General features: G+C 42.5%; 1 protein-coding gene across 2 annotated transcripts in view; it reads left to right on the top strand.

The window, feature by feature from the left end:
- The window catches only part of slc4a1ap (solute carrier family 4 member 1 adaptor protein), a 150,232-nt gene that overhangs the window by 37,753 nt on the left and 86,583 nt on the right, over nt 1–25,896 (top strand). For both annotated transcript variants that reach the window (XM_073056037.1, XM_073056036.1), the window contains exons 2-5: nt 8,406–9,091; nt 16,266–16,461; nt 17,744–17,866; nt 24,666–24,726. In XM_073056037.1, coding sequence (XP_072912138.1) covers nt 8,406–9,091; nt 16,266–16,461; nt 17,744–17,866; nt 24,666–24,726 — 1,066 coding nt within the window. The remainder of the gene's footprint in view (nt 1–8,405; nt 9,092–16,265; nt 16,462–17,743; nt 17,867–24,665; nt 24,727–25,896) is intronic.

The raw sequence follows: 25,896 nt of genomic DNA, 5'->3' as shown, positions 1-25,896 counted from the left end.
CAAGGAGAACATCAGGAGGTTCTTCATCCACAAGGGTATCTAGAAAGCAAGGCGGGGCAGAGGGAACTGCGTAAACTCCAGACAGAGTTGCAGCAACTCCTCCTTCTGCAGTCGAGGGGGTGAATGTCAGGGAGGAACTGCAGGAGGTGAAGGGCCGGCAAGCCCAACACTTTACCACCGAATCTTCCAAGATCATCTTTCGATCAAGGGTCTGAACTGTGGAACAGGACGAGACGTGCTCACAATTCTTCTTCCAAAAGGTGCACAGGGGGAGCTCTGTGATCCACAACCTTAAGGAAGAGGACGGCTCAGTCGCGTCCTCGCAGACAGACATACTGAGGATCTGCAGGTCCTTCTATGCTGGTCTGTACGGAGAAAAGGCCACAGACTCCACAGCCTCCCGCAACTTCCTGTCATTTATCACACAGGTCTTAGACGATGGCAAGCGGGAGAGTCTGGAGCAGCCACTGACCCTGGACGAGCTGACTGGCTCCACCCGTTCCTTTGAGTCGGGTAAGACTTCCGGAAGCGATGACTTACTGGTCGAGTTGTATTCGGCTCTGTGGAACCGGATGGGCCCCGACCTGCTGGAAGTTTACAATGCTATGCTCCTGGCAGGCAGCATGTAAGAATCCATGAGGAAGGGCATCATCACCCTCATCTACAAGCAGAAGGGGGAGAGGGAAGACATTAGAAATTGGAGGCCCATCTCACTCCTGAATGTGGACTACAAGATCCTGTCCAGGGCTATCGCCAGCAGGTTCAAGTCTGCACTGGAGCAGGTGATCCATCCGGACCAAACCTGTGCTTACCGGGCAGGAAGATCTCAGACAGCCTCGCGCTACTGAGGGACACCATCACCTATGTGCAGGATAGTGGGGTGGATGCCTGTCTGGTCAGCTTGGACCAGGAGAAAGCCTTTGACAGGATATCACACACGTACATGGTGGATGTACTCTCTAAAGTGGGATTTGGGGAGGGAATCTGGAATTGGATCAAACTGCTCTACACAGACATCTGTAGCGCAGTCCAGGTCAACGGGTGGGAAACAGACAGCTTCCCCATGAGGTCTGGAGTCAGGCAGGGCTGCCCTCTCTCCCCTGTCTTGTTTGTGTGCTGTATAGAACCCTTTGCTGAAGCCATCAGAAGGGATGAGGGCATAAGAGGGGTGACACTACCAGGCAATGGAGGGACCCAAGTCAAAACCTCCCTGTACATGGACGATGTCACCGTCTTCTGCTCTGATCCGAGGTCAGTTCGCAGGCTGATCAGCATCTGCGAACAGTTCGAGCAGGCGTCGGGGGCCAGGGTCAACCGCACGAAGAGCGAAGCCGTGCTCTTCGGCAACTGACCCGACCGATCCAGCATCCCCTTCACCATCAGGTCTGATCATGTGAAGGTGTTGGGGATCTGGTTCGGAGGGGCCGAGGCATGCAACAAGAACCAGCAGGAGTGGACTGCCAAGGTCAAACAGAAACTGGGACTGTGGGGAGGGCGCTCCCTATCGATAACGGGCAAGAACCTGGTCATCAAGTGTAAGGTGCTCTCAGGGCTGCTGTACTTGGCGCAGGTGTGGCCAGTCCCCCGCTCCTTCAGCTCAGAAATCACCTGAGCCACCTTCAGATTCGTCTGGGGATCCAAGATGGAGCGGGTCAGACGGACCACCATGCACAAGTCCCTGGACAACGGGGGCAAAAACATCCCCAATGTCTCCTCACCCTGATGACCAGCTTCGTGTGTGGCTGCATCAGGTTGTGTGTGGATCCTAGGAACGTGGGCACCAAGTACCACTATGTGCCCAGGTTCTACCTGTCGCCCTGGCTACAAAGGATGGGTCTTGCCCTTTTACTGCGCCACACCCCTTTCAGCTGGTCGTTGCCGCCATACCTGTCCTTTGTAGAGAAGTTCTTTCAGGTCAATGCCTTTGACCACAGGGCCATCAGGCAGTGGTCAGCACATAAGGTCCTGCGGGCACTGCAGGAGAAGGACGTGATGGACACAGTGGGGTGGTTCCCTGAGCAGACTGTCCAGTTCATCTGGCAAAATGCCTCATCGCCAGACCTCACCAACAGGCACCAAGACCTCGCCTGGCTGGCGGTGAGAGGGGCCCTCCCAGTCCGATCCCTTCTGTACGCCCGGAATGTCATCTCCACACCCCTCTGCCCATGGGAGGACTGCAGTGAGAAGGAGTCAGTCACCCACCTCTTTGCACACTGTGGGTTCGCCGAGAAGGTGTGGAGGAGGATGGAAGGGACAGTGTCGAGATTCATCCCCAGCAGCTGCGTAACAGAGGACTCTCTGATCTATGGGCTGTTCCCGGGGATGCACACGGAGACCAACATCCGGTGCTGCTGGCAGATCATCAACTCAGTAAAAGACGCTCTTTGGTCGGCCCAAAACTTGATGGTCTACCAGCACATGGAGATGTCCGTGGGGGAATGCAGCTGACTGGCACATTCTCGGCTGCAGGAGTATGTGCTGAGGGACGCACTCAAACTTGGTGCAGCCACTGCAAGGGCCCGGTGGGGAAGGACCACAGTCTAGGGTTCTTCTCCCGCGGGAGTTGAGGGGTAGGGGGTGTGGGGTGTATACCCCTGAACAAGTGTATGTAAATATGGAATAACAGAGTGCCACGTGGGTGGCAAGTGTGTGGGAATGTAAAGATGGTAATGGAAACATTTGTAAAGGACTGAGAGTTATTGAATGGTTTATTGTACATACCATAGATTTCGCACTACAGAGCGCACCTGATTAAAAGCCGCTGGCTCTAATTTTAGAAAGAAAATCAATTTTGTACTTGTACAAGCCGCACCGGATTTTAGGCCGCAGGTGTCCCACGTTGTAATATGAGATATTTACACAGAAAGATATTACACGTGAGGATTTTTTAACTTTTAATTAAATCCATATGGTAACATAAACAAATACATATTGCAAATGCTTTTTTTCGAACCGTGCCTGTAACGCGGTTACTTTTAAATATACATACGTATCGGTAACACACAAATTACGTTGCGTATACTTTTTTACTGAACAACATTCCAATATCTCCTAACGACTGGTAAAAAATATATATACTGCAGCCTACCAGGAAAAGTTATTGATCGCCTTTAACTTAAAAGCAGCGTTCGCTCGCCCCCCCACCTTCCCGTTTATCGCAAACCGGTATTTCCCACAAGACGCTGCGAAACCGGATGTGACGTCATAGCATCCCGGGATGTAGTACAGAAAATAAATATAGTTAAAACACTTCTAACTTTAACTAGAAAATACTAACAAATGAATTACTAAGCGAAAATATTATAAACTAAATAACTGCCATAAAGGCAGCACAATGCTTTTCTTCGAGTGTTTTCCATGTTGATGAGGGTGAGTACAAATGACTGATTTACAATAATTTAATTGTGAAAGTGCACTTGATTTATCGTACAATTTCATTGGACCTCTGTGAACTACTCATCAATTTTATTGGTCTACTGTTACGAGGCAAAATGTTTTTGGCGGCATGAAAAAAAATCATGCATTAGCCGCACCTTAGTAAAGGCCGCAGTGTTCAAAGCTGTTCAAAGCGTGGGAAAAAAGTAGCGGCTTATAATCCGACATCTACGGTAAATTTATTTTTGAATAAAGTATATTTTGATTAAAAAAAATAAAAAAGCATGGTTTGAAGGGCTGGAAAGTCTTTATTCAAGCTGTATCTCTAAATTAAAAAACAATATCATGTGAAAAGAAGCAGTCCCAACATTGACCAGTAGTCACCAGCAGCCAACAAGAAAATCCTCATTCTTTGCTTCCTGCCAGTCAGCCAATGCTATTATCTTTCCTGTATTACCATGGGCTCTTATCTTGTTAAGCAGCGACATGTGTGACACCTTGTCAAGGGCTTCTGAAAATCCAAGTAAACAGCATCCACTGGTTCTCCTTTGTCTATAATGCCTGTTATTTCCTCAAAGAATTCCAACAGATTCGTCAGGCAAAATTCCCCTTAAGGAAATCACACTGACTTCAACCTATTTTATCACTTGCTTTAAAGTACCCCTTAAACCTCGTCGTTAATAATGGACTCCAACATCTTACCAACTACTCCCAGACCCTGAGATTCTTGAATTCTGGTATACTCCTAGTGTCTTCCAGCGTGAAGACTGATGCAAAATACTTATTAAGCTTATCCGCTATTTCTTTGTCCCCCATTACCACCTCTCCAGTGTCACTTTCCAGCGGTCTGATATCCTTTTACTCTTTATAGCTCTGGAAAAGAAAATGTTGATATCCTCATTTATAATATTGGTTAGCTTACCTTCAGAAGAGCCCATGGTATTACAGGAGATATACTAATGAGAACAGAAGATTAGTTGACTGGCAGAAAGCAAAGATTGGGAATAAAGGGGACCTTTTCTGGTTGACTGTCAGTTACTAGTGATGTTACACAGGGGTCGGTGTTAGGTTGGCTACTTTACACATATACGTTAATGATTTGGATGACAATTCCTAGAAAGTGCTGGAGGAACTCAGCAGGTTAGGCAGCATCTATGGATAGGAATGAGCAGATAACATTTGGGCTGCGACCCTTCATCAGGACTGGAGAGGGGGAAAGAAGTTAGAATAACAAGGTGGGGGAGTGAATGAGGTATAAACTAGTGGGTGATCGGTGAAGGAAGGTGGGTGGGTGAGGGAGAGGGGATGAAATAAGCCTGCAGGTAATAGGTGGAAGTGGTAAATCTTAGTGATTTTTCCACCCTAATTTACCTCAGGACTGGAAGCACCTCCTCTTCTGTAATCAGGATACAGTCGATGACCATATTACTCTTTTGTTTAGTTCTATAGGGTTGTTTTGAGGTGACAGACTGGCAGGCACTCTGTGAGCCACATGGAGAGGACATTGATGGGCTCACAGAGTGCATCACTAGTTACATCAGCTTCTGTATGGACTGCAATGTTCTGGCAAGGACTGTCCTTTGTTATTCAAATAACAAGCCATGGGTAACAAAGGATATTAAGGACATCCTGAACGCTAAAAAGAGGGCGTTTAGAGATGGAAATAGGGAGGAGCTGAGAACAATACAGAGGGACCTGAAAGCCAAGATCAGGGAGGCTAAAGACAGGTATAGGAGGAAGCTTGAGTGGAAACTCCAGCAGAACATGAGAAAGGTCTGGAGTGGGATGAGGACCATCACTGGGTTCTGGCAAACTAGCAACAGTGGAGCTGAAGGCAGTGTGGACAGGGCCAACGAACTTAACCTGTTCTTCAACAGATTTGATACTGTGGCCCCTGCCCATCCCCCACATGATTCATCTGTTGTCGGCCCCCAACCAACACATACTCCACTCTCCCCTCCTACCCCTCCTCACAGCCCCCCACCCTGCTCTCATGATGACACCCCTCCCCCACCTGAAACCACCACGGTGGGCTTCACAGCTGAACAGGTGAGAAGACAGCTGAAACACCTCCACCCAAGCAAGGCTGCAGGCCCAGACAGTGTCAGCCCCAGGGTGCTCAAAGCCTGTGCCCCCCAGCTATGTGGAGTATTTCACCATGTCTTCAACCTGAGCCTGAGTCTCCAGAGGGTTCCTGTGCTGTGGAAGATGTCCTGCCTCGTCCCTATACCGAAGACACCGCGCCCCAGTGGCTCCAATGACTACAGACCGGTGGCATTGACCTCCCACATCATGAAGACCCTGGAGAGACTTGTTCTGGAGCAGCTCCGGCCTATGGTTAGGCCACACTTAGACCCCCTCCAGTTCGCCTACCAGCCCCGACTAGGAGTTGAGGATGCCATTGTCTACCTGCTGAACCGTGTCTACGCCCACCTGGACAAGCCAGCGAGCACTGTGAGGGTCGTGTTTTTTTGACTTCTCCAGTGCGTTCAACACCATCCGCCCTGCTCTGCTGGGTGAGAAGCTGACAGTGATGCAGGTGGATGCTTCCCTGGTGTCATGGATTATTAATTACCTGACTGGCAGACCACAGTACGTGCACTTGCAACACTGTGTGTCAGACAGAGTGGTCAGCAGCACTGGGGCTCCACAGGGGACTGTCCTGTCTCCCTTTCTCTTCACCATCTACACCTCGGACTTGAACTACTACACAGAGTCTTGCCATCTTCAGAAGTTTTCTGATGATTCTGCCATAGTTGGATGCATCAGCAAGGGAGATGAGGCTGAGTATAGGGCTACGGTGGGAAACTTTGTCACATGGTGTGAGCAGAATCATCTGCAGCTTAATGTGAAAAAGACTAAGGAACTGGTGGTGGACCTGAGGAGGGCTAAGGCACCGGTCACCCCTGTTACCATCCAAGGGGTCAGTGTGGACATGCTGAAGGATTACAAATACCTGGGGATACGAATTGACAATAAACTGGACTGGTCAAAGAACACTGAGGCTGTCTACAAGAAGGGTCAGAGCCGTCTCTACTTCCTGAGGAGACTGAGGTACTTTAACATCTGCCGGATGATGCTGAGGATGTTCTACAAGTCTGTGGTGGCCAGTGCTATCATGTTTGCTGTTGTGTGCTGAGGCAGCAGGCTGAGGGTACCAACAGAATCAACAAACTCATTTGTAAGGCCAGTGATGTTGTGGGGGTGGAACTGGACTCTCTGACGGTGGTGTCTGAAAAAAGGATGCTGTCCAAGTTACATTGCCATCTTGGACAATGTCTCCCATCCACTCAATAATGTACTGGTTAGGCACAGGAGTGCATTCAGCCAGAGATTCATTCCACCGAGATGCAACACTGAGTGTCATAGGAAGTCATTCCTGCCTGTGGCCATCAAACTTTACAATTCCTCCCTCGGAAGGTCAGAAACCCTGAACCAATAGGCTGGTCCTGGACTTAGTTCCACTTGGCATAATTTACTTCTTATTATTTAATTATTTATGGTTTTATATTCCTGTATTTCTACACTATTCTTGGTTGGTGCGACTGTAACAAAACCCATTTCCCTCGGGATCAATAAAGTATGTCTGTCTGTCTGTATATATCTTTTGCCTGTCTCCCAAGTAAATACAGATGTAAAAACTTCATTTAAGATTCCCCCACCCCCCATCTCTTTTGGCTTCATACATAAATGACCATTATGGTCTTTAACAAGACCAGTTTTGTTCCTTACTGTCCTTTTGTTCTTAATATATTAATAGAAGCCCATGGAATTCTCTTTCACCTAGTTTGCCAGGGCAACCTTGAGTCCTTTTTCTTCCTGATTTCTCCCTTAAGTGTTCCCTTGCATTTCTTATAATTTAGTGCCTCATTTGATCCTTAACCTGATATGAGCCTTCCCCCTTCTTCACCAGGGCCATCCATTTAAGTCAAGCGTGCCATTTGCCTTCTTCGCCTCGTCTTTCTGTGTCATCTCTTATTGTTCCACAACATTCCACAGGTTTCTTACACTTACTATGCAAGTCCTGCCCTATTTTAGCTTCCCAAAATGCATCAGTTTCCACTTGTCTGAGTTAAATTCCATCTGCCATTTGTTTGTCCACTTTTCACTCCTAGTTGATCTAGATTCCATTGGTTCCAAAGTGAAGGAGATTGAGGGATAATTTGATAAAGGTACATAAAATTGTAACAGGCATAGATAGGGTAGTTAGTCAGAATTTTTTTCGTAAAACAAGGGGGCTTAGATTTAAGGTTAGTTTTAAAGGGGATCTGAAGAATAAAATTTTTATTCAGACAGTAGTAGATTTTTATTCAGACAGTGCTATTGAAGATGATGTTAGAATCATGTACAACTACATTTAAGAGAGGTTTAGACAAGAGCTTGAATAGGTGGTGGATAGAAGAGTATTGAGTTTGTGCAGACAAATAGGATTCATGTAAATGGGCTAAAAGGTTGACATGGACCTGGTGGGCCAAAAAAAATCAGTTTTTGTGTTGTGCAGCAGTATCTTTCTGACATATGACTTCCACTTTGGATCAGCAGTGGGTGCATGGGTAGAGCATCCTCCATAAATTCTTATCCCATATCACAGTTTCTTAGTCTTTGCTGAGTCTAAATCATGGAACTCCCACACTTTCTTCACCTGGCCTGCAGCAATTTCACGAATGTGACTCACTGCACATACTCAGTAGCAACTAGGAACTACTGGCCTTTTCTGTGACTATAGGAAGGAATATCTGTGTTGCTTGATATAAATTCTCTGATAATTATACTATTTTAAGTACTGTCTTTACCTCAGTTAAGCTGTTATTATCCACTGTGCTGCTCAGAATTGTACAGTGACAAGAGATGTAAAAATACAGAAGGAAGCTATTTTACTTCATTGACTGTACTGGCCTTTTGCAAGAATAGTGCAAATCCAAGCCCACTGTCCTGTATTTTCCCCAAACTGTGTACTGCTTTTACATCAAATATTTATCTTAATGGGTGATATTTGTTATACTATTACACATTTCTTTATTTTGTTGTAGATGCGTTAAATGGTGATAGTTTTAAGAAGCCCTTACTCCCTTTGGCTCCATTGCAGAAGAAAGAGAAGACTATTCACTCAAGACACTCATCATCCAGCACAGAAACAAGCGAAAGTGTCAAATTTACTGAGGTGCCTGTAAAGAATGAGGTGGCAGCTGCAGAGAGTTTTGTGGTGCAGAAGCAATTTGCTCAGTCTAACTCCGAAGGCAATTCTGTAGAAGATCAGCCACTCATTGAAAATCTTCATCCCAAATCTGCATTGCCATTGATTAAGTCCAAGTCTGTTCCCAGCTTACCTTCTGACAAATACAAATCTTGTCCACCACTTCCATACGTGGAACCACCATGGGGAGGATTAGCAGAAACTCCCTACAGTTTTGAAGTCCTCAAGAATGGCAGCATTGTCTCAGATATTGGTCTGAATTTGAAGAGCTTTTATGTTGTTGGAAGGCTTCCTGTCTGCGACATCTCTCTTGAACATCCTTCCATTTCCCGCTACCATGCTGTGGTGCAGCACAGGCGAGTTGCTGATGGGGAAAGCGGCACTGGGTTTTATATTTATGACTTGGGGAGCACACATGGGACAATGGTTAACAAAGAAAAAGTGAAGCCGCAAAGCTACCATCGACTTAAAGTTGGCCATGTTATTAAATTTGGAGGGAGCACAAGACTTCTGATTTTACAGGCAAGTATGGAATCACTTACAAGGGAAGCTGATTTAACAAGTTATGCACACACCAGCTCTCTACCAGAACAACTGATTAGTTCTGCACCCTAGCTTCTCCATAACCTTACAAGTTTTCCCTGATCATCCAATTCTATTGAGGCGCAATGCAGCCTGCTTCCCCCTCACTTACAGGCCATGCATTCTAGATTCAAACTGCACTATGCATCAAAGTGTTTTTATTCATGTTTCTATTAATTCTTGTCCCCTTTGTATCACTGAACTTATCTGTGAAACTGGCTACCAGTGGCCACACTCACACTACCCACTCTGTTGGACTAATGTTTTTCAAAAGTTCTGTACATGATTTTTTAAATAAAGCTCAGAATTTTGCACGCCTTCTTTCAATGACTTGTGCACTCATACACTTGGTCCCCTTTATCCCTGTGCTCCTTTTAGACCAATATCCTTTATTCTATATTGCTTTTGCTCATTCTTTCTATCAAATTGATTATCTCAGGCTTCTCCCCATTTTTCTTCAACTGCTACTGTCTATAATTCTACTAGCCTGTTTATATTGTGCCACAATTTATTACTATCCTCTTCACAGTTCACAATGTTTTGTTTTGTGCCATTTACAGTAGTTGACTAATAACTTGAATTACTGTAAAGGGTATATATTGATTGTTAACATCCTGCAGAGACAGGATTGGTGCACAGCTACATTCAACTGTACATCACATGTGTCATAAAGTTCCAGGTATCACATTCTGACAGAATCAAGACTTAAGAGAGAATTTCCCTGCTAAGTTATGCTTGATTGTGTCTGGAATAAGTGCTAGGGATATTAAGACAGCTGAATGAAGAGCAGATATTGCAACTTTGAGAAGTGCTGACAATAATTTATTTGGCTATCTTATTCTATGGAGCAGTGACTTCTAGACATGATTAAGGTCCAAGAGCAAATTTTCTCCTGAATTATTTCACTTTCTCTACATTTTGTGCACCACCAATAACTCACTTGATAGAAGGAGAGTTGATGGCCAAATCAGTTTCTGCAAGACCAGCTTGCTTCAGAACTGCTCATCAGTACATAAGACCTGAATTTAAACCAGCCTAATTCATTGCTGTGAAACTCCATGTTCCATTCTTTCCATAAGCAACCAAGTTTGGATTACAGGATCTAATCAGCATTATCTTTCAGTGTGGTTGGACTTTATTTAATTTTTTATGACGATCATTGGTGTAATGCCCACTCTGTTAAATTAACAAGAAGGACCAGCAGAAACATTGGTATTAGTTGCAAAGTCATGTTAAATTTTATTTGTGGGCAGGTATACTTTGCTTGGCAGGTGCCACTAAATCGTACGTCTCATTTTTCTTTTTTAGACTGGTCCAACTGAAAGAAAAATTAACATTAAGCTTGCCACACAAACATCTTACTAAATTGGTGACTGTTACTCTTTTTCATAGATACTGCCTGGCCTACTGAGTTCCTCCAGCATGTTGCGTATGTTGCTTTGGATTTCCAGCATCTGCAGATTTTCTCATGTTTGCCTTACTTAATATGTTTCCTTGTACTACTTGCAGCATTTCCAGCTGATACTGGGGATTTTAAACCAAAACCGAAATGCTGGAAGAACTCAGATAGTCATGTTCTGTGGACAAAGATGATGACTCTTCCTGACAACTTGGGGAGATTGGAGGGTTTATAGTTTTCAAAGAAGAGCTGGGGTAAAGAATGAAGATAAAAGACTGCATGGAGATGGGTTCAGACAGATCAGATAAAGATTAGGAGTATGACCATTAGCAAGGTTTCAAAGATACATTTAATGTCAGAAAAATGTATACAGTATACACCCTGAAATACTTTTTCTTAGCAACCATCCTCGAAAACAGAGGAGTGCCCTAAAGAATGAATGACAGTTAAATGTTAGAACCCTAAAGCCTCCCCAGCTCCCCCTCCCACACGTAAGCAGCAGCAAAGCATCAATAAAGACAGTGGTCCCCAACCACCGGGCCGCGGACTGGTACTGGGCCGCAAAACATGTGCTACCGGGCTGCGAGGGAACGATATGATCTGGCAATATGAAACGATATGAGTCAGCTGCACCTTTCCTCATTCCCTGTCGCGCCCACTATTGAACTTGAACGCATGCGAGGTCATTACCCATGCATCATCCATGTCAGCGCGGTAAGAAGATCAACTCCTCAAGCTTGCAAGTGACGGTGGCCTGAAAAGTATGTTTGACATAACATCTCTGCCGGCATTCTGGATCAAAGTCAAGGCTGAATATCCTGAGATAGCCATGAAAGCTCTAAAAACGTTGCTTCCATTTCCAACATCATATCTCTGTGAAGCGGGCTTTTCTGCAGTGAATGCAACAAAAACTAAATTACGGAATAGATTGGACATAAGGAACCCCCTTCGAGTATTGCTGTTTCCCATCACCCCTCGGTGAGTCCGTCTTGTTGTAGGGAAACAAGCCCAGGGCTCCCACTGATTCAGCGATATTGGTGTGTTGCAATGATTTTATATGTTCATACGGGGAAAGTATGCGCTGTGTGTTTAATATTAAATTTGTTAGATATACCTTTTTATAAACAAAATTGAGTGTATTAGCCATTTATAAGTGACTTATAGTTGACTTCTCACCTATATTCCGGTTGTGATTAACACCCCCCCACCGGTCGGCTGGTCCACATGAATATTGTCAATATTAAACCGGTCCGCGGTGCAAAAAAGATTGGGGACCCCTGAATAAAGACGCAGACTTGCAGTACCCCAAAGTCTACTTGTTCACCCAGAAATTCAACATACCACAGGCTCTCTCTTTCCCTAATAAGGGAAAAAGAGGTGTCTCTGTTTCACGGCCAGTGAGGAGAAATAACAAAACAATGTTAAAAGTTCATAAAAAACACAAAATGCTGGCAGAACTCAGCAGGCCAGACAGCATCTATGGGAGAAGGTAATAATGACATTTCAGGCCGAAACCCTTCATCAGGAGTGAAGTAACGTGGGATGGTCGAGGGGGGATAAGAAGTGGGGGGAGGGATAAAGTAGAGAGCTGGGAAGTGATAGGCTGGAGGGAAATGGGCTAGGGGGAAGGTGGAGAATTATGGGAAATAAAAGAGAAAGAAAGGTAGGGCTGGGGGGAGAGATTATAATGAGGGGGGGAAAATAGAGAGAAAGAGAACCAGACTAAAATAATAGATAGGGATGGGGGTAAGGGTGGGGGGCAGGGGTATCAATGGAGGTCAGTGAGTTGGATGTTCATGCCGGCAGGAAGGAGGCTACCTAGGCGGGAGATAAGCTATTGCTCCATCGACCTGCGTGTGGCCTCATCTTGACGGTAGAGGAGGCCACGGACAGACATATCGGAGTGGGAGTGGTCTGTGGAATTGAAGTGTGTGGCCACAGGGAGATCCCGCCACTGCTGGAGGACCGAGCGCCGGTGTTCGGCGAAACAGTCTCCCAGTCTGCGGCGGATCTCCCCAATGTATAAATGGCCACATCGGGAGCACCAGATACAGTATATCACCCCAGTTGTCTCGCAGGTGAAGTGGTGCCTCAACTGAAAGGACTGTCTGGGGCCTGGGATGGTGGTGAGGGAAGAAGTGTGGGGGCAGGTGTAGCACTTCTTCCATTTGCAGGGATGAGTGCCCGGAGGGAGGTACGTGGGGAGGGATGGGGGGGATGAATGGACAAGGGAGTCGCGTAGGGAGCGATCCCTGCGGAAAGCCGAGAGTGGGGGGAGGGGAAGATGTGGTTGGTGGTGGGATCACGTAGGAGGTGGCAGAAGTTACGGAGGATTATGCGTTGGATCTGTAGGCTGGTAGGGTGATAGGTGAGGACCAGGGGTACTCTATCCCTGGTGGGCTGGCGGGGGGATGGGGTGAGGGTAGAGGTGCGTGAAATACGGGAGACGCGATGGAGGGCAGAGTTGATAGTGGACGAAGGGAAGCCCCTTTCTTTAAAAACGGAAGACATCTCCTTTGTCCTAGAATGAAAGGCCTCATCCTGAGAGCAGATGCAGCGGAGGTGGAGGAATTGAGGGAAAGGGATAGCATGTTAAAAGTTCCTTGTGTTGCTTTTTCCAAGCTCTGTGCCCGAAGAACTCGGGTCTCTGGGCACACAGCCAGCAGCTAGCTTGCTGCTTTTGATCTTCTGTCTCCCATGACACACCAATTTCTTGTGGAGGCACCGTACTCGAGTCCACCCATCTCCACAGCCATGAAATCGCGGTACTCCAAAGGCACACTAATCTTCTAGGCTGCGTGCCTTAGTATATCGAATAGCGGTCAGTCGTGAGACCCCGAGAGTGGGTCACATTCCCGTAAAGATCTGAAGTCAGCGTATAACTCCAGGTCAGGGTCTTCAAAGAACCCTGAAAGGGAAAAACAGAGATATTAAAGATAGAAATAGAGCTGTTTCTGAAGATGTAAGCAAAGGAGTCGTCATTAGGTGCCATTGTCTCCTTAGCTCCACCCTGTTAGGTATGTTAAAGAAATAGAGTGAGAAACATAATAATGGGGAAAGCAACGTGAGGTCAGTTTTTACCTGACCAAGTGCCAAGGCAGAAGATGTTCTAGTTTACACTGTGCCTCACTTTGGCTATTGAGGAGGCAGTAGACAGAGAGGTTACAATGGCAATGGGATTGAAAATTAAAATGACACTCAACAGGAAGCTCAGGATCATTCTTACAGACCGAGTTCAGGTACTGCATGAAACACCACCCAGTCTGGGTTTGGTTTCTCCAGTGTAGAGGGGTATGAACTGTGAATTTCAAATGCAGCACAGGTCATTGGAAGATGTGCAAGTGACCCACTGCTGCACCTGAAGTGAGGTTTTAGGTCCTTGGATGGTGGGAGGGAAGAGGTGAATGAGGAAATATTGCATCTGTGGTTGCATGAGCAGGTGTTGTGAAGGCAAGGGAGAAGATTGGGGAGTGATGAAGTGAGTATTTGCTGAGGGATGCAGAAAGGGAGGGGAGAGCTAATACGTCTGCTAATTAGATCATGTTGAAGCTGGCAGAAACTGTGAAGGATCTGAAAGTTTTAACATGGAAATCAGAAGGTACACAAGAATAGGTTAGTGACCCGCGTTCCTATTTTAGTTTAATTTCCTTTTCACCGTGATAGCTAAACTCTGTCATACAATGTGGAAATTAGTTTTATCTTGTTTTTTTTCCACTCTGGCTGCTTGGAGAAGTGCTTCCTTCAAAATGTTTCTTCCTGTTTTGATTTTCTGTAAAACTGTTTTTCACAGTAATACAAGTTTTTCCTCTATCATTAAAATGCAGTCATCTATTTTTTCATTGACCAATTAGGACACAAATTAGTACAACATCTGAACAGGCTTTTTCACTCACTGTATCTGTACCAAACATGATGCAAAATTAAACAATCTATTCTGTAGGTACACCATCCCTCCATCTTTGCATATTCATGTGTCATCTAAAAGCATCCTTTTGAACACTTTTCTACTCATCCTTTTGGATCCCAGTGACCACTGACTCTTCATTTGTTTACATCCCAGAGCCCTGTCGTCAAGGTACCAAAATATTATTTTGCTGCAGTTTCTAGTGCTAGATAGCTATATCATAGCTTTTTTTTTGGTCTTTGCATTCCATCATAGTGTTTCCCTAGCACCATCTCCACCACATAGCACTCCTTTCTCTCCACTCTCCATTTCTAGTCATTCAAAAACAACCTAACATAGATTATACCCTTACAACATCAAGAAATGACAATTTAAAATGTCTCCAGGCAGATTGCAGCATTATTGAAGTTGCCACCGAAGTAAAATGCTGGAGACAGAAGATAAACATCTAGAGTATTTCTTGCTGTTTTTTAAAAATGCCATTAAACTATAGAAGAAAGTAGAGGCCTAGTGACTAAAATCTATGTTTTGGATTAAATATTAATGTGCGAAGGGCCTAAAGAGGATTAAAGAGAGAATTTTGAACTGAAGATCTCAGCAAATTAAGGCATTTTCTAGTGCTGGGCAATTTCATATCAGGATGTATATGATGCATGTACGTTTGAAGTGCAAGGGGCAGTACTTGCAATCCTACATGTCATGGTCCAGTCTAGTTCAGAACATATTTTCTGAGGCGTGTGAGTACAAACATATGTCAAAAAATATATATCGGACCGCAAAGCACTCCAGCGTATGGTGTAAACTGCCCAGCGGATTATCGGCACCAAATTGCCCACCATTAAGAACGTCTACCATAAATGCTGCTTGGGCAGGGTGAAAAGCATTATCAAGGATGCATCTCACCCTAAGCATGGACTTTTTACTCTGCTCCCATCCAGTAGGCACTACAGGAGCCTCTGCTCCCACACCAGCAGGCACAGGAAGAGCTTCTTCCCTGAGGCTGTGACCCTGCTGAACCTCACATCACAGCACTAAGCAGTATTGCACCCATATTGTACTGTCTCAGTACTTTTACATTTGTGTGCTGCAGCGCTTTTTATTCGCAGTTATTTTGTAAACAACACTATTCTTTGCATTTCTGATTAGATGCTAACTGCATTTCATTGGTTTTGCATCTGTACTCGGCACAATGACAGTAAAGTTGAATCTAATCTAATCTAATATGTGCAAACTGCAAGTTTGCCCTTGTTGGGTGTCAGTTTAAGCTTTTCACCTGCCATCGCTTTGAACCACTATGGTTTCTTAGGTAAAATTCTTCAGCATAGCTACTTCTGACAAATTTTTCTTTGGGGTACGGGAATAATCAGAAAGTTATAAAGGGAGAGAAAATCTCTTAATACTTGCACCCAAGGTATTTCTTTTTCTTTTTCTGTTTTACTTGTTGTGCATTGACACTATTTTCTGTTTAGTCCTTCAACCAGGCTAGTTGGGAAATAGCCAAAATAATGATACGGCATTTTTAAACTAGCCCTTACTGAAACTTAAATTGTTACATGTTTCTATTTCTTCTCGTTTTCCAGAAGAAAATTAAATATTTAACATGCAGGGAAATTCCTAAAAAAGAAATTCATCTTTTTCTACATTTATCCAGTATAAGCACATTTATTACAGGTTCTATAAGGGAATTTTTTAAACTTCATAATTAATTTGGGCATTCTAATAGAAAAGCTTTGTGTAGCTGAGTTTGTTATTAGTGTGAAACAATGTAACTTAACATTTGTTTTAAATTTATGAAACATGCACAAATGCAGGGGCCGGAAGAGGATGAAGAAGCAGAATCTGAATTCACTGTGACCGAACTGAAACAAATGAGCCAGCAGCATGAGCAGCTGGAGAAACGAATGCTGGGAGAAGATTCGGATGAAGAAGATAATGTCTCCACTGAGTCTGTGGAGCAGCCAAGGAAGCCTGTGACTGAAGCTGCCTCTGGGTGCACGTGGGGAATTGGTTGGTGCAGTTATCTTATGGACCTAGTACCAAGTGATGTTAAGGCACAGATCAGTCATGATCTGGTTTAATGATAGAGCAGGCTCAAGGAACTAAACAACCTTCCTTTCCCGTATTTCAATGATGTGTAGTCCTGGAAGCCTTCTGTTAGAGGAAGTTCAAGGGTAATAATTGGAGGTTTTTCCACACTTTCTACATTAAAGTGGTATACCTGAAAAGAAAGTGGAAGGTTCAAGAATAACTTTCAGAATTTAATGTGTGCTTAGGAATAAGATAACCAGCTTTCAAGAAAGGTAAACAATTTTGATTCTCAACCAGGATTATTTTCTTGAAGTACTTATCTAAGCCAAGTACTGGTTCCCCTGAACTCAGCCATGCCTGTAACTATATACGTCAAATACCAAGGTTTGAATCATTTTAATCTCCATATTCAAAAATGAATTTATTATCAAAGTACATAGACGCCATCATATATAACCCCGAGATTCATTTTCTTGTGGGCATACTTAATAAATCTATATTAAAATAATAACCATAATAAAATCAATGAAAAACCACACCAACTTGGGCATTTGACCAGTGTGCAAAGACAACAAACTGTGGAAATAAAAAAGAGATAATAAATAAATAAGCAATAAATCCCTACCATTCAGATAATAATTGACTGTTTAGAAAGTGAGATAAAGTGGAGAGACACTAGTTTTAATCAACATACTTGTGAGACATTGATGAAGTCACCATTTCTGGGCATACTTTTTTTTGATTTCAGCATTGTCTGTTTAGTTACAAACCTAATGCTTTTGAAAAGGTCACATTCCAGATGTCTGAAGTTTTCTCAAAAATTGAAGTGGTTCTAGTGTGGAGAGCACTCAGTGTAATGAGATCTAAGTGTTTCAGTCAACTACAAATCAATAAAACAACCTTAGTAAACTGGCAACTGTCCTTACTTTTCCCTAAACACTTTCATTAAATAAGTAAAATGAATGAAAAAAAAGTATTCCATGGAATACAACTTAAATTATGAATAGGACATGCTGATTGGTTAAGGTGTCATCATTCAAACAAATGGATTTAAAAAAACAAGCATTGTAATTTTTGCTGTTTCCCACATTTATTCCCCACACCTCCCTGCAAGTACCTAGCTTCTATTTACTATTTATTGAGATCATCAAGTGGTTGTCTCTAGATCCCAAAGCAGTAAGTGAAATGCTATTCAGAGAATTATCATATCAACTAGATTATGTCTGTCAGATTTGTGATTGGATTTTAAATATTTCAACAGTGGAAGATGCTGTGGAGGATGAAAGTGAAGAGAACCCATATTCCATTGAATTCCAAGAAGACCGAGAAGCATTTTATATCAAAGACCCTAAGAAAGCACTTCAGGGCTTCTTTGACAGAGAAGGTAAGCATTGTCTTCCTTAAAGAAAAATGTTCTGCTTCCAGTAAAAGCAATATTATTCAAGGAATTGGCATCGGTTTAATAGCATTCAGTATCACTTTTTTTCAGTTTCTTGCTTGACAGCATGAATCCTTGTTGAGATATGGTTCTGTGAGATCTTTTTAGTTCTTCACCCAAGCCATAATTCTTCATTTCTTAACCCACATTATGATCTTCTATTAAAATATTTAGTTATGGTGGTGCACAACTGAGCTTAATGTCTCGTGTTCCTACCCTCCATGTTTCCAGCTGAAGTGCACTTGCTCTGAAGTTCTCAGCCTAAATCCATTCACTTGAAGCCTTTTACTATATCAGTATTTCATTGTCAATCTGTGAAGTATGTAGGCTATTTTACTACATTAACGTTGTATCATAGTATCTTTATTATTGAAAATAAATATAATTTATCAATGTGAGTTATCTACACTGTGTAACTTGGGATGTAATTCTTGCTAAGTATATTTATAGTTTTGTTTTATTTTTGCAAAGCAAATGCAGTATTATTTGATTTTTCTCATAACTCAAAGGACCACTAAGAAACTAGTGAGGTAAAAGAATTGGGACATTAGTGATGATATTTTATTCGACTATTTTAATGTCTAGCATCTTTTCAATAATCAGGGATAATTGACCAGAAGAAATAGAAATAAAATGCTGTGACAAAAAATTGGGAATACACAGCAGGTTAATCAACATCTACATTAAGGAAAAATCAGTCCTAAAATATAATCTGAAAGGTGGCTTTGGCCAATGTTAAGATAGTGTTGGAAACAATGGATCTGAGACTTCAGTTGTAGAAATAAAGAGATTTATAAAATTTTACAACAAAGTTACATAACTAATTTGGTTTATATTCTTATGCTTTTGTAATGTTAAAATGGCAAACATTGTGCAAATGGAAGATCCAATGAGTAACAACAATATTCTATCAATCAATGTAATAGCTGGAACACTCGGCAGGTCAGGCAGCATCTTAGGAAAGAGGAATAAAGACCCTTTGTCAGACTTTTCAACTTGAAAAGTTAATGCATCCGTCTATATTTTCAACTAGGTCATTTATATACATCACAAACTGCAGATATCCCAGTACAGATCGCTGCAAAATACTACTAATTACAGATCTCCAATTAGAATAAGTCTCTTTGACCATTACCATCTGCTATCGGTAAGCCAGTTCTGAATCCAAACAGCCAATTCACCATGGATCTCATGCATTTTAATCTTCATAAAGGACCCTGTGAAATGCCTTACTAAAATCCATCTAGACCACATCCACAGATCTGCCTTCATCAGTCAAATAACCTTAGTCAAAAATTCAATCAGTTTAATAAGACATGATTTGCCCCGCACAAAGCTATGCTGGCTCTCTCTAATTAGGTCATGGTTTTCCAAATGCACGTTAATTCTATTCTTAAGAGTTGTCTCCCTACCACTGACTTGAGACTCACTGGTCTATAGTTTCCAGGATTATCTCTTGTTCCCTTCTTGAATAATGGAACAACATTAGCTCTCACCAATCATCCAGCTGTATTTGTTATACTTTTGGCTCTAAATTCTTAACCTTAAATTCTACAATCACTAAACACCTCAGCAGGCTTATCCTCCGTTTGTTCTCACCGAAGCCTGTTGGGCCAAAGCCACCCACTCCAACACTGGCCACTCCCACAATGGCTGTTCCACTTACCAAAGCAACCTCCTGCTCCATAGACAAGTTCTGACAGGCCCCGGTTACTTTTTAAAACTGGCGTGTAAAGTCCATAAGGAACTGTCTACAAAGCACTCTGATCTCTCGATGTGCAGACAAGTCCCGACAGGATGAATTCTTCCACTATTTCTGTTTCTATTTAAGATTCCACCATATACAGTTTTATTTGTTAATCTTACAGTTTGTCAGATACCCTGACAGTCCTCCAGGAATGTACTGCCTTTCCAGCCTGAGATTTCACTCTTGTCTTCCCAATGCGGACACCTTCTGTTTCCTGGTATGTCGTTACCAGAAGCACAAGACAGCAGCCCACAATTGGGCATCTGATATGCTGTGGTTATCAACAATAACAAAGGTACACACACAAAATCTGGAGGAACTCAGCAGGTCAGGCAGCATATCAGATGCCCAATTTTGGGCTGCTGTCTTGGAATTGAACAAACAGTCGAAGTTTTGGGCGAAAATCCTTCATAGAATCAAACATCAACTCTTACAGCACCAATCATGGCCTTTTCACTTGGGCTTTGGACAACCTTGGTCAATTCAGTGTCACAGTGAGCAGAATATTTACCTAGTACTATGTCAAATGGCTTTTGCCCTTCCTTTTATCACTTGGCTACTTTCTCACTGCCAGCTCCAGGATATTTCTGTGTTCCTCACCATGAGAAATGAGAAAATCAACTCTTATATAAGAATTGTTCATTTTCCTCAGAATATTGGCCAAAAGGTTATAGTGAAGCATAAAACAATGGACTCACAGGTCAGTGCTGCTGTTTATGCTTTTCACATGCCTGTTCCTATCTTATCAACAGTGCTTTCTATTCCTTTCTACCAGATATAGTTGTTTGACAAAATACATTTGGAACAAATGGTTTCCATTTTTCAATTAATACTGATAGAAGGCATAACATTAAGTTATTAGCCTACTTAGAATGAATACTAGACTGGAACATGGGTAGACATCTAAATTTGATAAATAGGATTGAAGGATCCTGATGAGGTTTCACTAGGGCACAAGGTAAAAATGTACAGCAGGAAGCTCTCTGATTTAACATAAACCCAAGAAAATTTGCAGATGCTGGAAAAATAAGAAAGCATCTATGGAGAGGAATGAAAAGTAGACATTTTGGGGCCCAAGTCCATCAATGGGACTGGAAGGATAGTGGGGTGGTAGCCAGAATAAGAAGGTGGGAAATGGGAAAGAGTGATAGGTGAGATCAGGTGAGGGAAGAGGAATGAAGTAAGAAGCTGGAAGGTGATAGGTAGAAGAGGTAAAAGGCTGAAGAAGGAATGTGGCAGGAGAGGACTGTGGACCATTGGAGAAAGGGGAGGAGGAGGGGCAGCAGAAGGAGGTGATGGGTAGGTGAGGAGAATAGAAGGAGAACCAGAATGAGGAATGGAAAAAAAGTAGGATTGTGAGAGAAATTACCAGAAGTTTGAAAAATCATTGTTATCCTGATTTAACATGTGCTTTGCATTATTGCAGATGGTGGCCCAGGTATGTTTTACAATAGGAAATTGAATAGTGAAGTTTGACCAGAGGCATACTGTTAAAGTGCAGTTTTATGCAGCACAGCATCTGACATGGTTTGATTACTGTGCATAGAGAGTTGGGCAGCTGCCTTGCATACTATTATTCTCCACAGATAAATTAAAAAATCTGGTTTACATGGAAACACAAAGTGTCAGGAATCATTATCAAGACTTGTTCCCAATGTAGAACTCATTCATCCCAAGAGTCTGCATCCGCATGAGAATAATATTTGATCATCTGGGGAGGTCAATATAAGGAAAGGAATAAATTACCCAGTGGTCTGGATTAAAGGTGAAATATTTCTGTTGAATTCAATTTAAAACTGTCCTTCAGGCAGCTTTGTGCTTATCAGATTAAAAGAATTACTGCCACACTGAGAGAGGTTACCATCGATCCATGTGCAACTCTTTTTCAATTGGAGAAAAACAGTTTCTCCTCTCTTTGATATTTAAGCAACATTTTCAAAACCTACTATGGTATTTTGAAAGTGGCTGTACAGCTGCTAGTTGGCATTATAAATATATACTGCCTGACCAACCAGCTACCCAATCCAATCCTCATAAAGTGTATCCTAGTGAATTGCTGGCTTGTTTTCTGAGTGAGTTTATCCAACAATACTTTCTACCTTCAAACTTGCAGCAAGTGTCAGTAAGTAAACTGTGCGGGAATATGAGAAGGACTTGTTTTGATTCCACAACTTCCTCAAGGAATTGTGGAATAAACATTGTCTAATATTTTTAATACATTTAAACATCAGACAAGCAGAATTATTGCCAAAACATGAATTTTGCTCACAAACTGTACCATGTGATGGTCAGTGTTTGCAAAGCTTTCTGAAAGTTCCATTGGTTGCATTGTGTTTGCCAATCTGTCTCCTTTGGGTCTATTTTCAATCCTAAATCAGATGACTGAGTTTCAACTACCTGGGTATGTAATCCAGTGGCACTCCAGCAGAGTTTATTCTGTATCAGTAACCTCCAACGAGATGGCATGAACAGCAATTTCTTCAAATTCCCCTGCTTCCTGTCTTCTTCAGTTCCCCACTTACCTCTTCTCACCTACCTATCACCTCCCCTTGGTGCCTCTCCTCCTTCCCTTTCTCCCATGGTTCATTCTCCTGTCGCATCAGGTTCCTTCTTCTCCAGCATTTTACCTTTTCTACCAATCACCTCCCAGCTTCTTACTTCATCCTCCCCTCCCCCACCTTACTTCATCCCCTCCCCTCCCCCACCCACTTGGCTACACTTATCATCTTCTAAATGGTACTCCTTTCTCTCCCTCTCCTTCTATTTCTGGCTCCTTCCCCCTTGTTTTCCAGTCCTGATGAAGGGTCTCAATCTGAAACACACACTGTTTATGTATTTCCATAGATGCTCCTTAACCTGCTGAGTTCCTCCAACATTTTGTGTGTGTACTCCAGCGGTGACTGCCTTCCCGATGGAGCATTAAACTGATGTCTGTTTACCTTTTGATATTTTCAGTGGCCATCACTGGTCTCATGACAATATATAAAAATGAGCAGGAAGGATCCTTCAGTGCCCTATTATTTCTTCTTATTATTCAACGCAATCATATCTTAGATTTATATTATGCCTTTATTCTAGTAAGCATTCTGTGGCACATTAAAAGGCACAGGAAGGGATGGATAAAAGAATGAAGATAAAAGTGACGAACTTAGTAGCAGTGATATAAAACTTAGTTGAAATATTGAGTTTCATTCGGTGTTTAAAGCTGAAGAGACAAATTTATATGTACGGGTCCTCCTCAGATTACAGGTAGTCCCGAGGTTACATACGAGTTCCGTTCCTGAGTGCGTCTTTAAGTCAGATTTGTACGTAAGTCGGAACAAGTACATCCGATATTATTTAACGTCAGTTAGTCAAACATTTGTCTTAGTATATACGTAGTATATATTTTACCTTTCTATGCATATAAAACATTTAAGAAACGTATGTATTCCAATAATTAAACCACTACATTGCTTAGTAATAATTGTAGCTTTCATCGGGGCAGGGCCTCTCACATACTCCATTATTCTCACTTTATACGTTATCCTTTAAAATTGTTCCGATCGTTGACCGACTGTAGCCTAATGCTTTTCCAATGACCGATGGCGTTTCACCTCTTTCCAAACGCTTTATTATTTCCACTTTATTTTTAATCGTGATCGCTTCCCGTCAATGGAACAGAAACACTGTGGGTGGTGGGTCCCGAGGTCCGTTGGGTTCTAAGGACCACCGCATTGAGACAGGCTAAATGGGACAAGTGGGGGCTGTGCTGGGTTTGGGTATTTGATCCTCCACAATATTCCGCGTGGGAATTTAAACTGGAGGTGGCAGTGTTTTTTTTATGAAGTCGAGTTGCAAGCTCGACATCAACCTGGCATGGATGGTACAGGAGTCGCTGGATTGACATCAGCCCGGACGGGAGCGGTCTGTCACTGCATTGAACTCGGAAACCTCCGTTCTTGAGCCCAGTGCTAATCTCACTGCGCCACCAACCGACCGGAACGGTGGGGGGGCGGGGTCAGGGTGAATCTTACTAAGAAAAGTTTAAGCCAAGTAGAAAATTAAATATTCAACACAGTGTCAACGGCAACGACTTAAAATGGCGGATGGCGTCCTCCGTCCTCGGTTCATAAGTGTGAGTTTTCCATAAGTCAGACGTTCATAACTTGGGGACTACCTGTATTGCATGGTTCCAATTCTGAGAACTGCTCATAACTGGGACAGGTTGTGAGAATGGGCAAAGAAGTGGTAGATGGAATACAGTGTAGGAAAGTGTATGGTCATGAACTTTGGTTGAAGGAAAAAGGCGACTGTTTTCTAAAAGAGGAGCAAATTCAGAAATCAGAGGTGCAAAGGAACTAGGGAGTCCTCATAGATGATTCCAAAAAGGTTAACTTGTAGGTTGAGTCAGTAGTAAGGAAGGCAAATGAATTGTTGCCATTCATTTCGAGAGGACTAAAATACAAAAGCAACGGTGTTATCCTGAGGCGTTATAAGATTGGACATACTGCGCTTGGAGTATTATGAGCATTGGAGAGAGTCCAAAGAAGGTTCATGAGAATGATCCCAAGAATGGCTCTTGGTCTGGGGTTTGAAAGAATGAAGGGTGATCTCATTTAAACTTATCAAATATTGAAGGCCAAGGCCAAGATAGAGTGGACTTGGAGAGGATGTTTCCTATAATAGTGGATTCTAGGACCACATGGCACAGCCTCATAATGCAAGGACATCCCCTTAGAAAGGAGATGAGAAGGAAATTCTTCAGCCAGGGGATGTTGAATCTATGGAATTTATTGCTGCAGACAGCTGTGCAGGCCAAGTCATTGAGTATATTTAAAGCAGAGGTTGATATTAGTAAGGGGGTCAAGGACTCAATGGGCTGAAAGGCCTAATTATGTTCCTTTGTGTTATGGTCCAAAGATGAAATGGTATACCACAGTTTCTGATGTTAATTATGTATCTCTACTGTTTGATTCCTATTTCAAAATATCTGTTATGCTTTCCATTTTCTTGCAGGTGAGGAGCTTGAATACGAGTATGATGAGCGAGGCTCTGGTACTTGGGTCTGCAGAGTCAGGTATTTAAATGTTATCAATAATTGAAATATTATTAAAAACACTTGTAGTTCTGAGCATTAAATTACTTGTGATAACTAGTAAAATGGTCTTCTCTGGCTAAGGGTACATCCTCGTCCAACCAGAAACAAGCTAGAATCAACAACATATGATTCTAATTTAGCAATCACCATGAGTAGCAATTGCATACATACTTCTGTTCATTAACCCTCCCCTTTTCTTAACTTGAGCATCTTTGTACTTTTACAGAGATGCTAAAATCAGTTGCAGTGCCTACCTTACTGGAAGATCAAAATTGTTTTTCAAATACAGAGTCCTTCCCAGCAGACGTGGCAAATTCCAATAAATTTCTTCAATTAGATTACTTGATTCTAATTATGCAATTACCTAGCTTATTTTGTGTCTTAACCTAGCAAATCTTTTCATCAGCAGATTTCAGAGTATAATAAATTGTTGCATCAGGACTCAGGACTGAGAACTAGGGACTTTTTTAACTTTAATTTTGAAGATTCTAATCTGGAACAAAGTTAATGCTGCAATATCATCTTCTTGTTAAGATATAGAATGAAAAATGATCTAGTATTTATTAAGTATGCTGTTTGGTGGAAATTTTAAATTAATCCTAAGCTTTTGACTAATGTTTGAGCAAAATATAATTGGATGGTCGCTGTATGTCAGATGCTGAGACACATAGCTGGGTCTAATACTTATCAAGCAATACCTGTAGCTTCAATTAACTTCATTGCATTTTGCAAATACCAAAGTACTAATTTTCCAAAATTGCACCTCACTGGAGAATCACATACATTCTGACTGCATTCAGAATCAAGAATAGGAATAGGCCCTATGTTCTTCAAGCCTGCTTTCATTTCTACACCAGTTACATTTCTGCCATATACTTTAATTCCCTTATGTTCTTGCACTTTACATCTAAGTGATTTATTCTCTAACATCCAGCAAAAAGAGTTGATCTAAGACAAATTTCCCTTGCAGAAAGCTAGATGTTGGACAAGAGCTGTCTGTCTGTTTCCTATTTACATTCACAAAAATAAACTAGATTGCTCATGTATACAAGGCAGCAGACAAGATCTTATTAAAAATGGGGATAACTAGTAGGAGCATTTGGCATACTCAGTGTTAGGCCCTTTGCCACAAAGTAATACATCACTGAT

Source organism: Hemitrygon akajei, chromosome 9 (assembly GCF_048418815.1).
Source record: "Hemitrygon akajei chromosome 9, sHemAka1.3, whole genome shotgun sequence".
NCBI lineage: Eukaryota > Metazoa > Chordata > Chondrichthyes > Myliobatiformes > Dasyatidae > Hemitrygon > Hemitrygon akajei.
The sequence above is the reverse complement of the archived record's forward strand: the minus strand, read 5'-3'. Positions and strand labels throughout refer to the sequence as shown.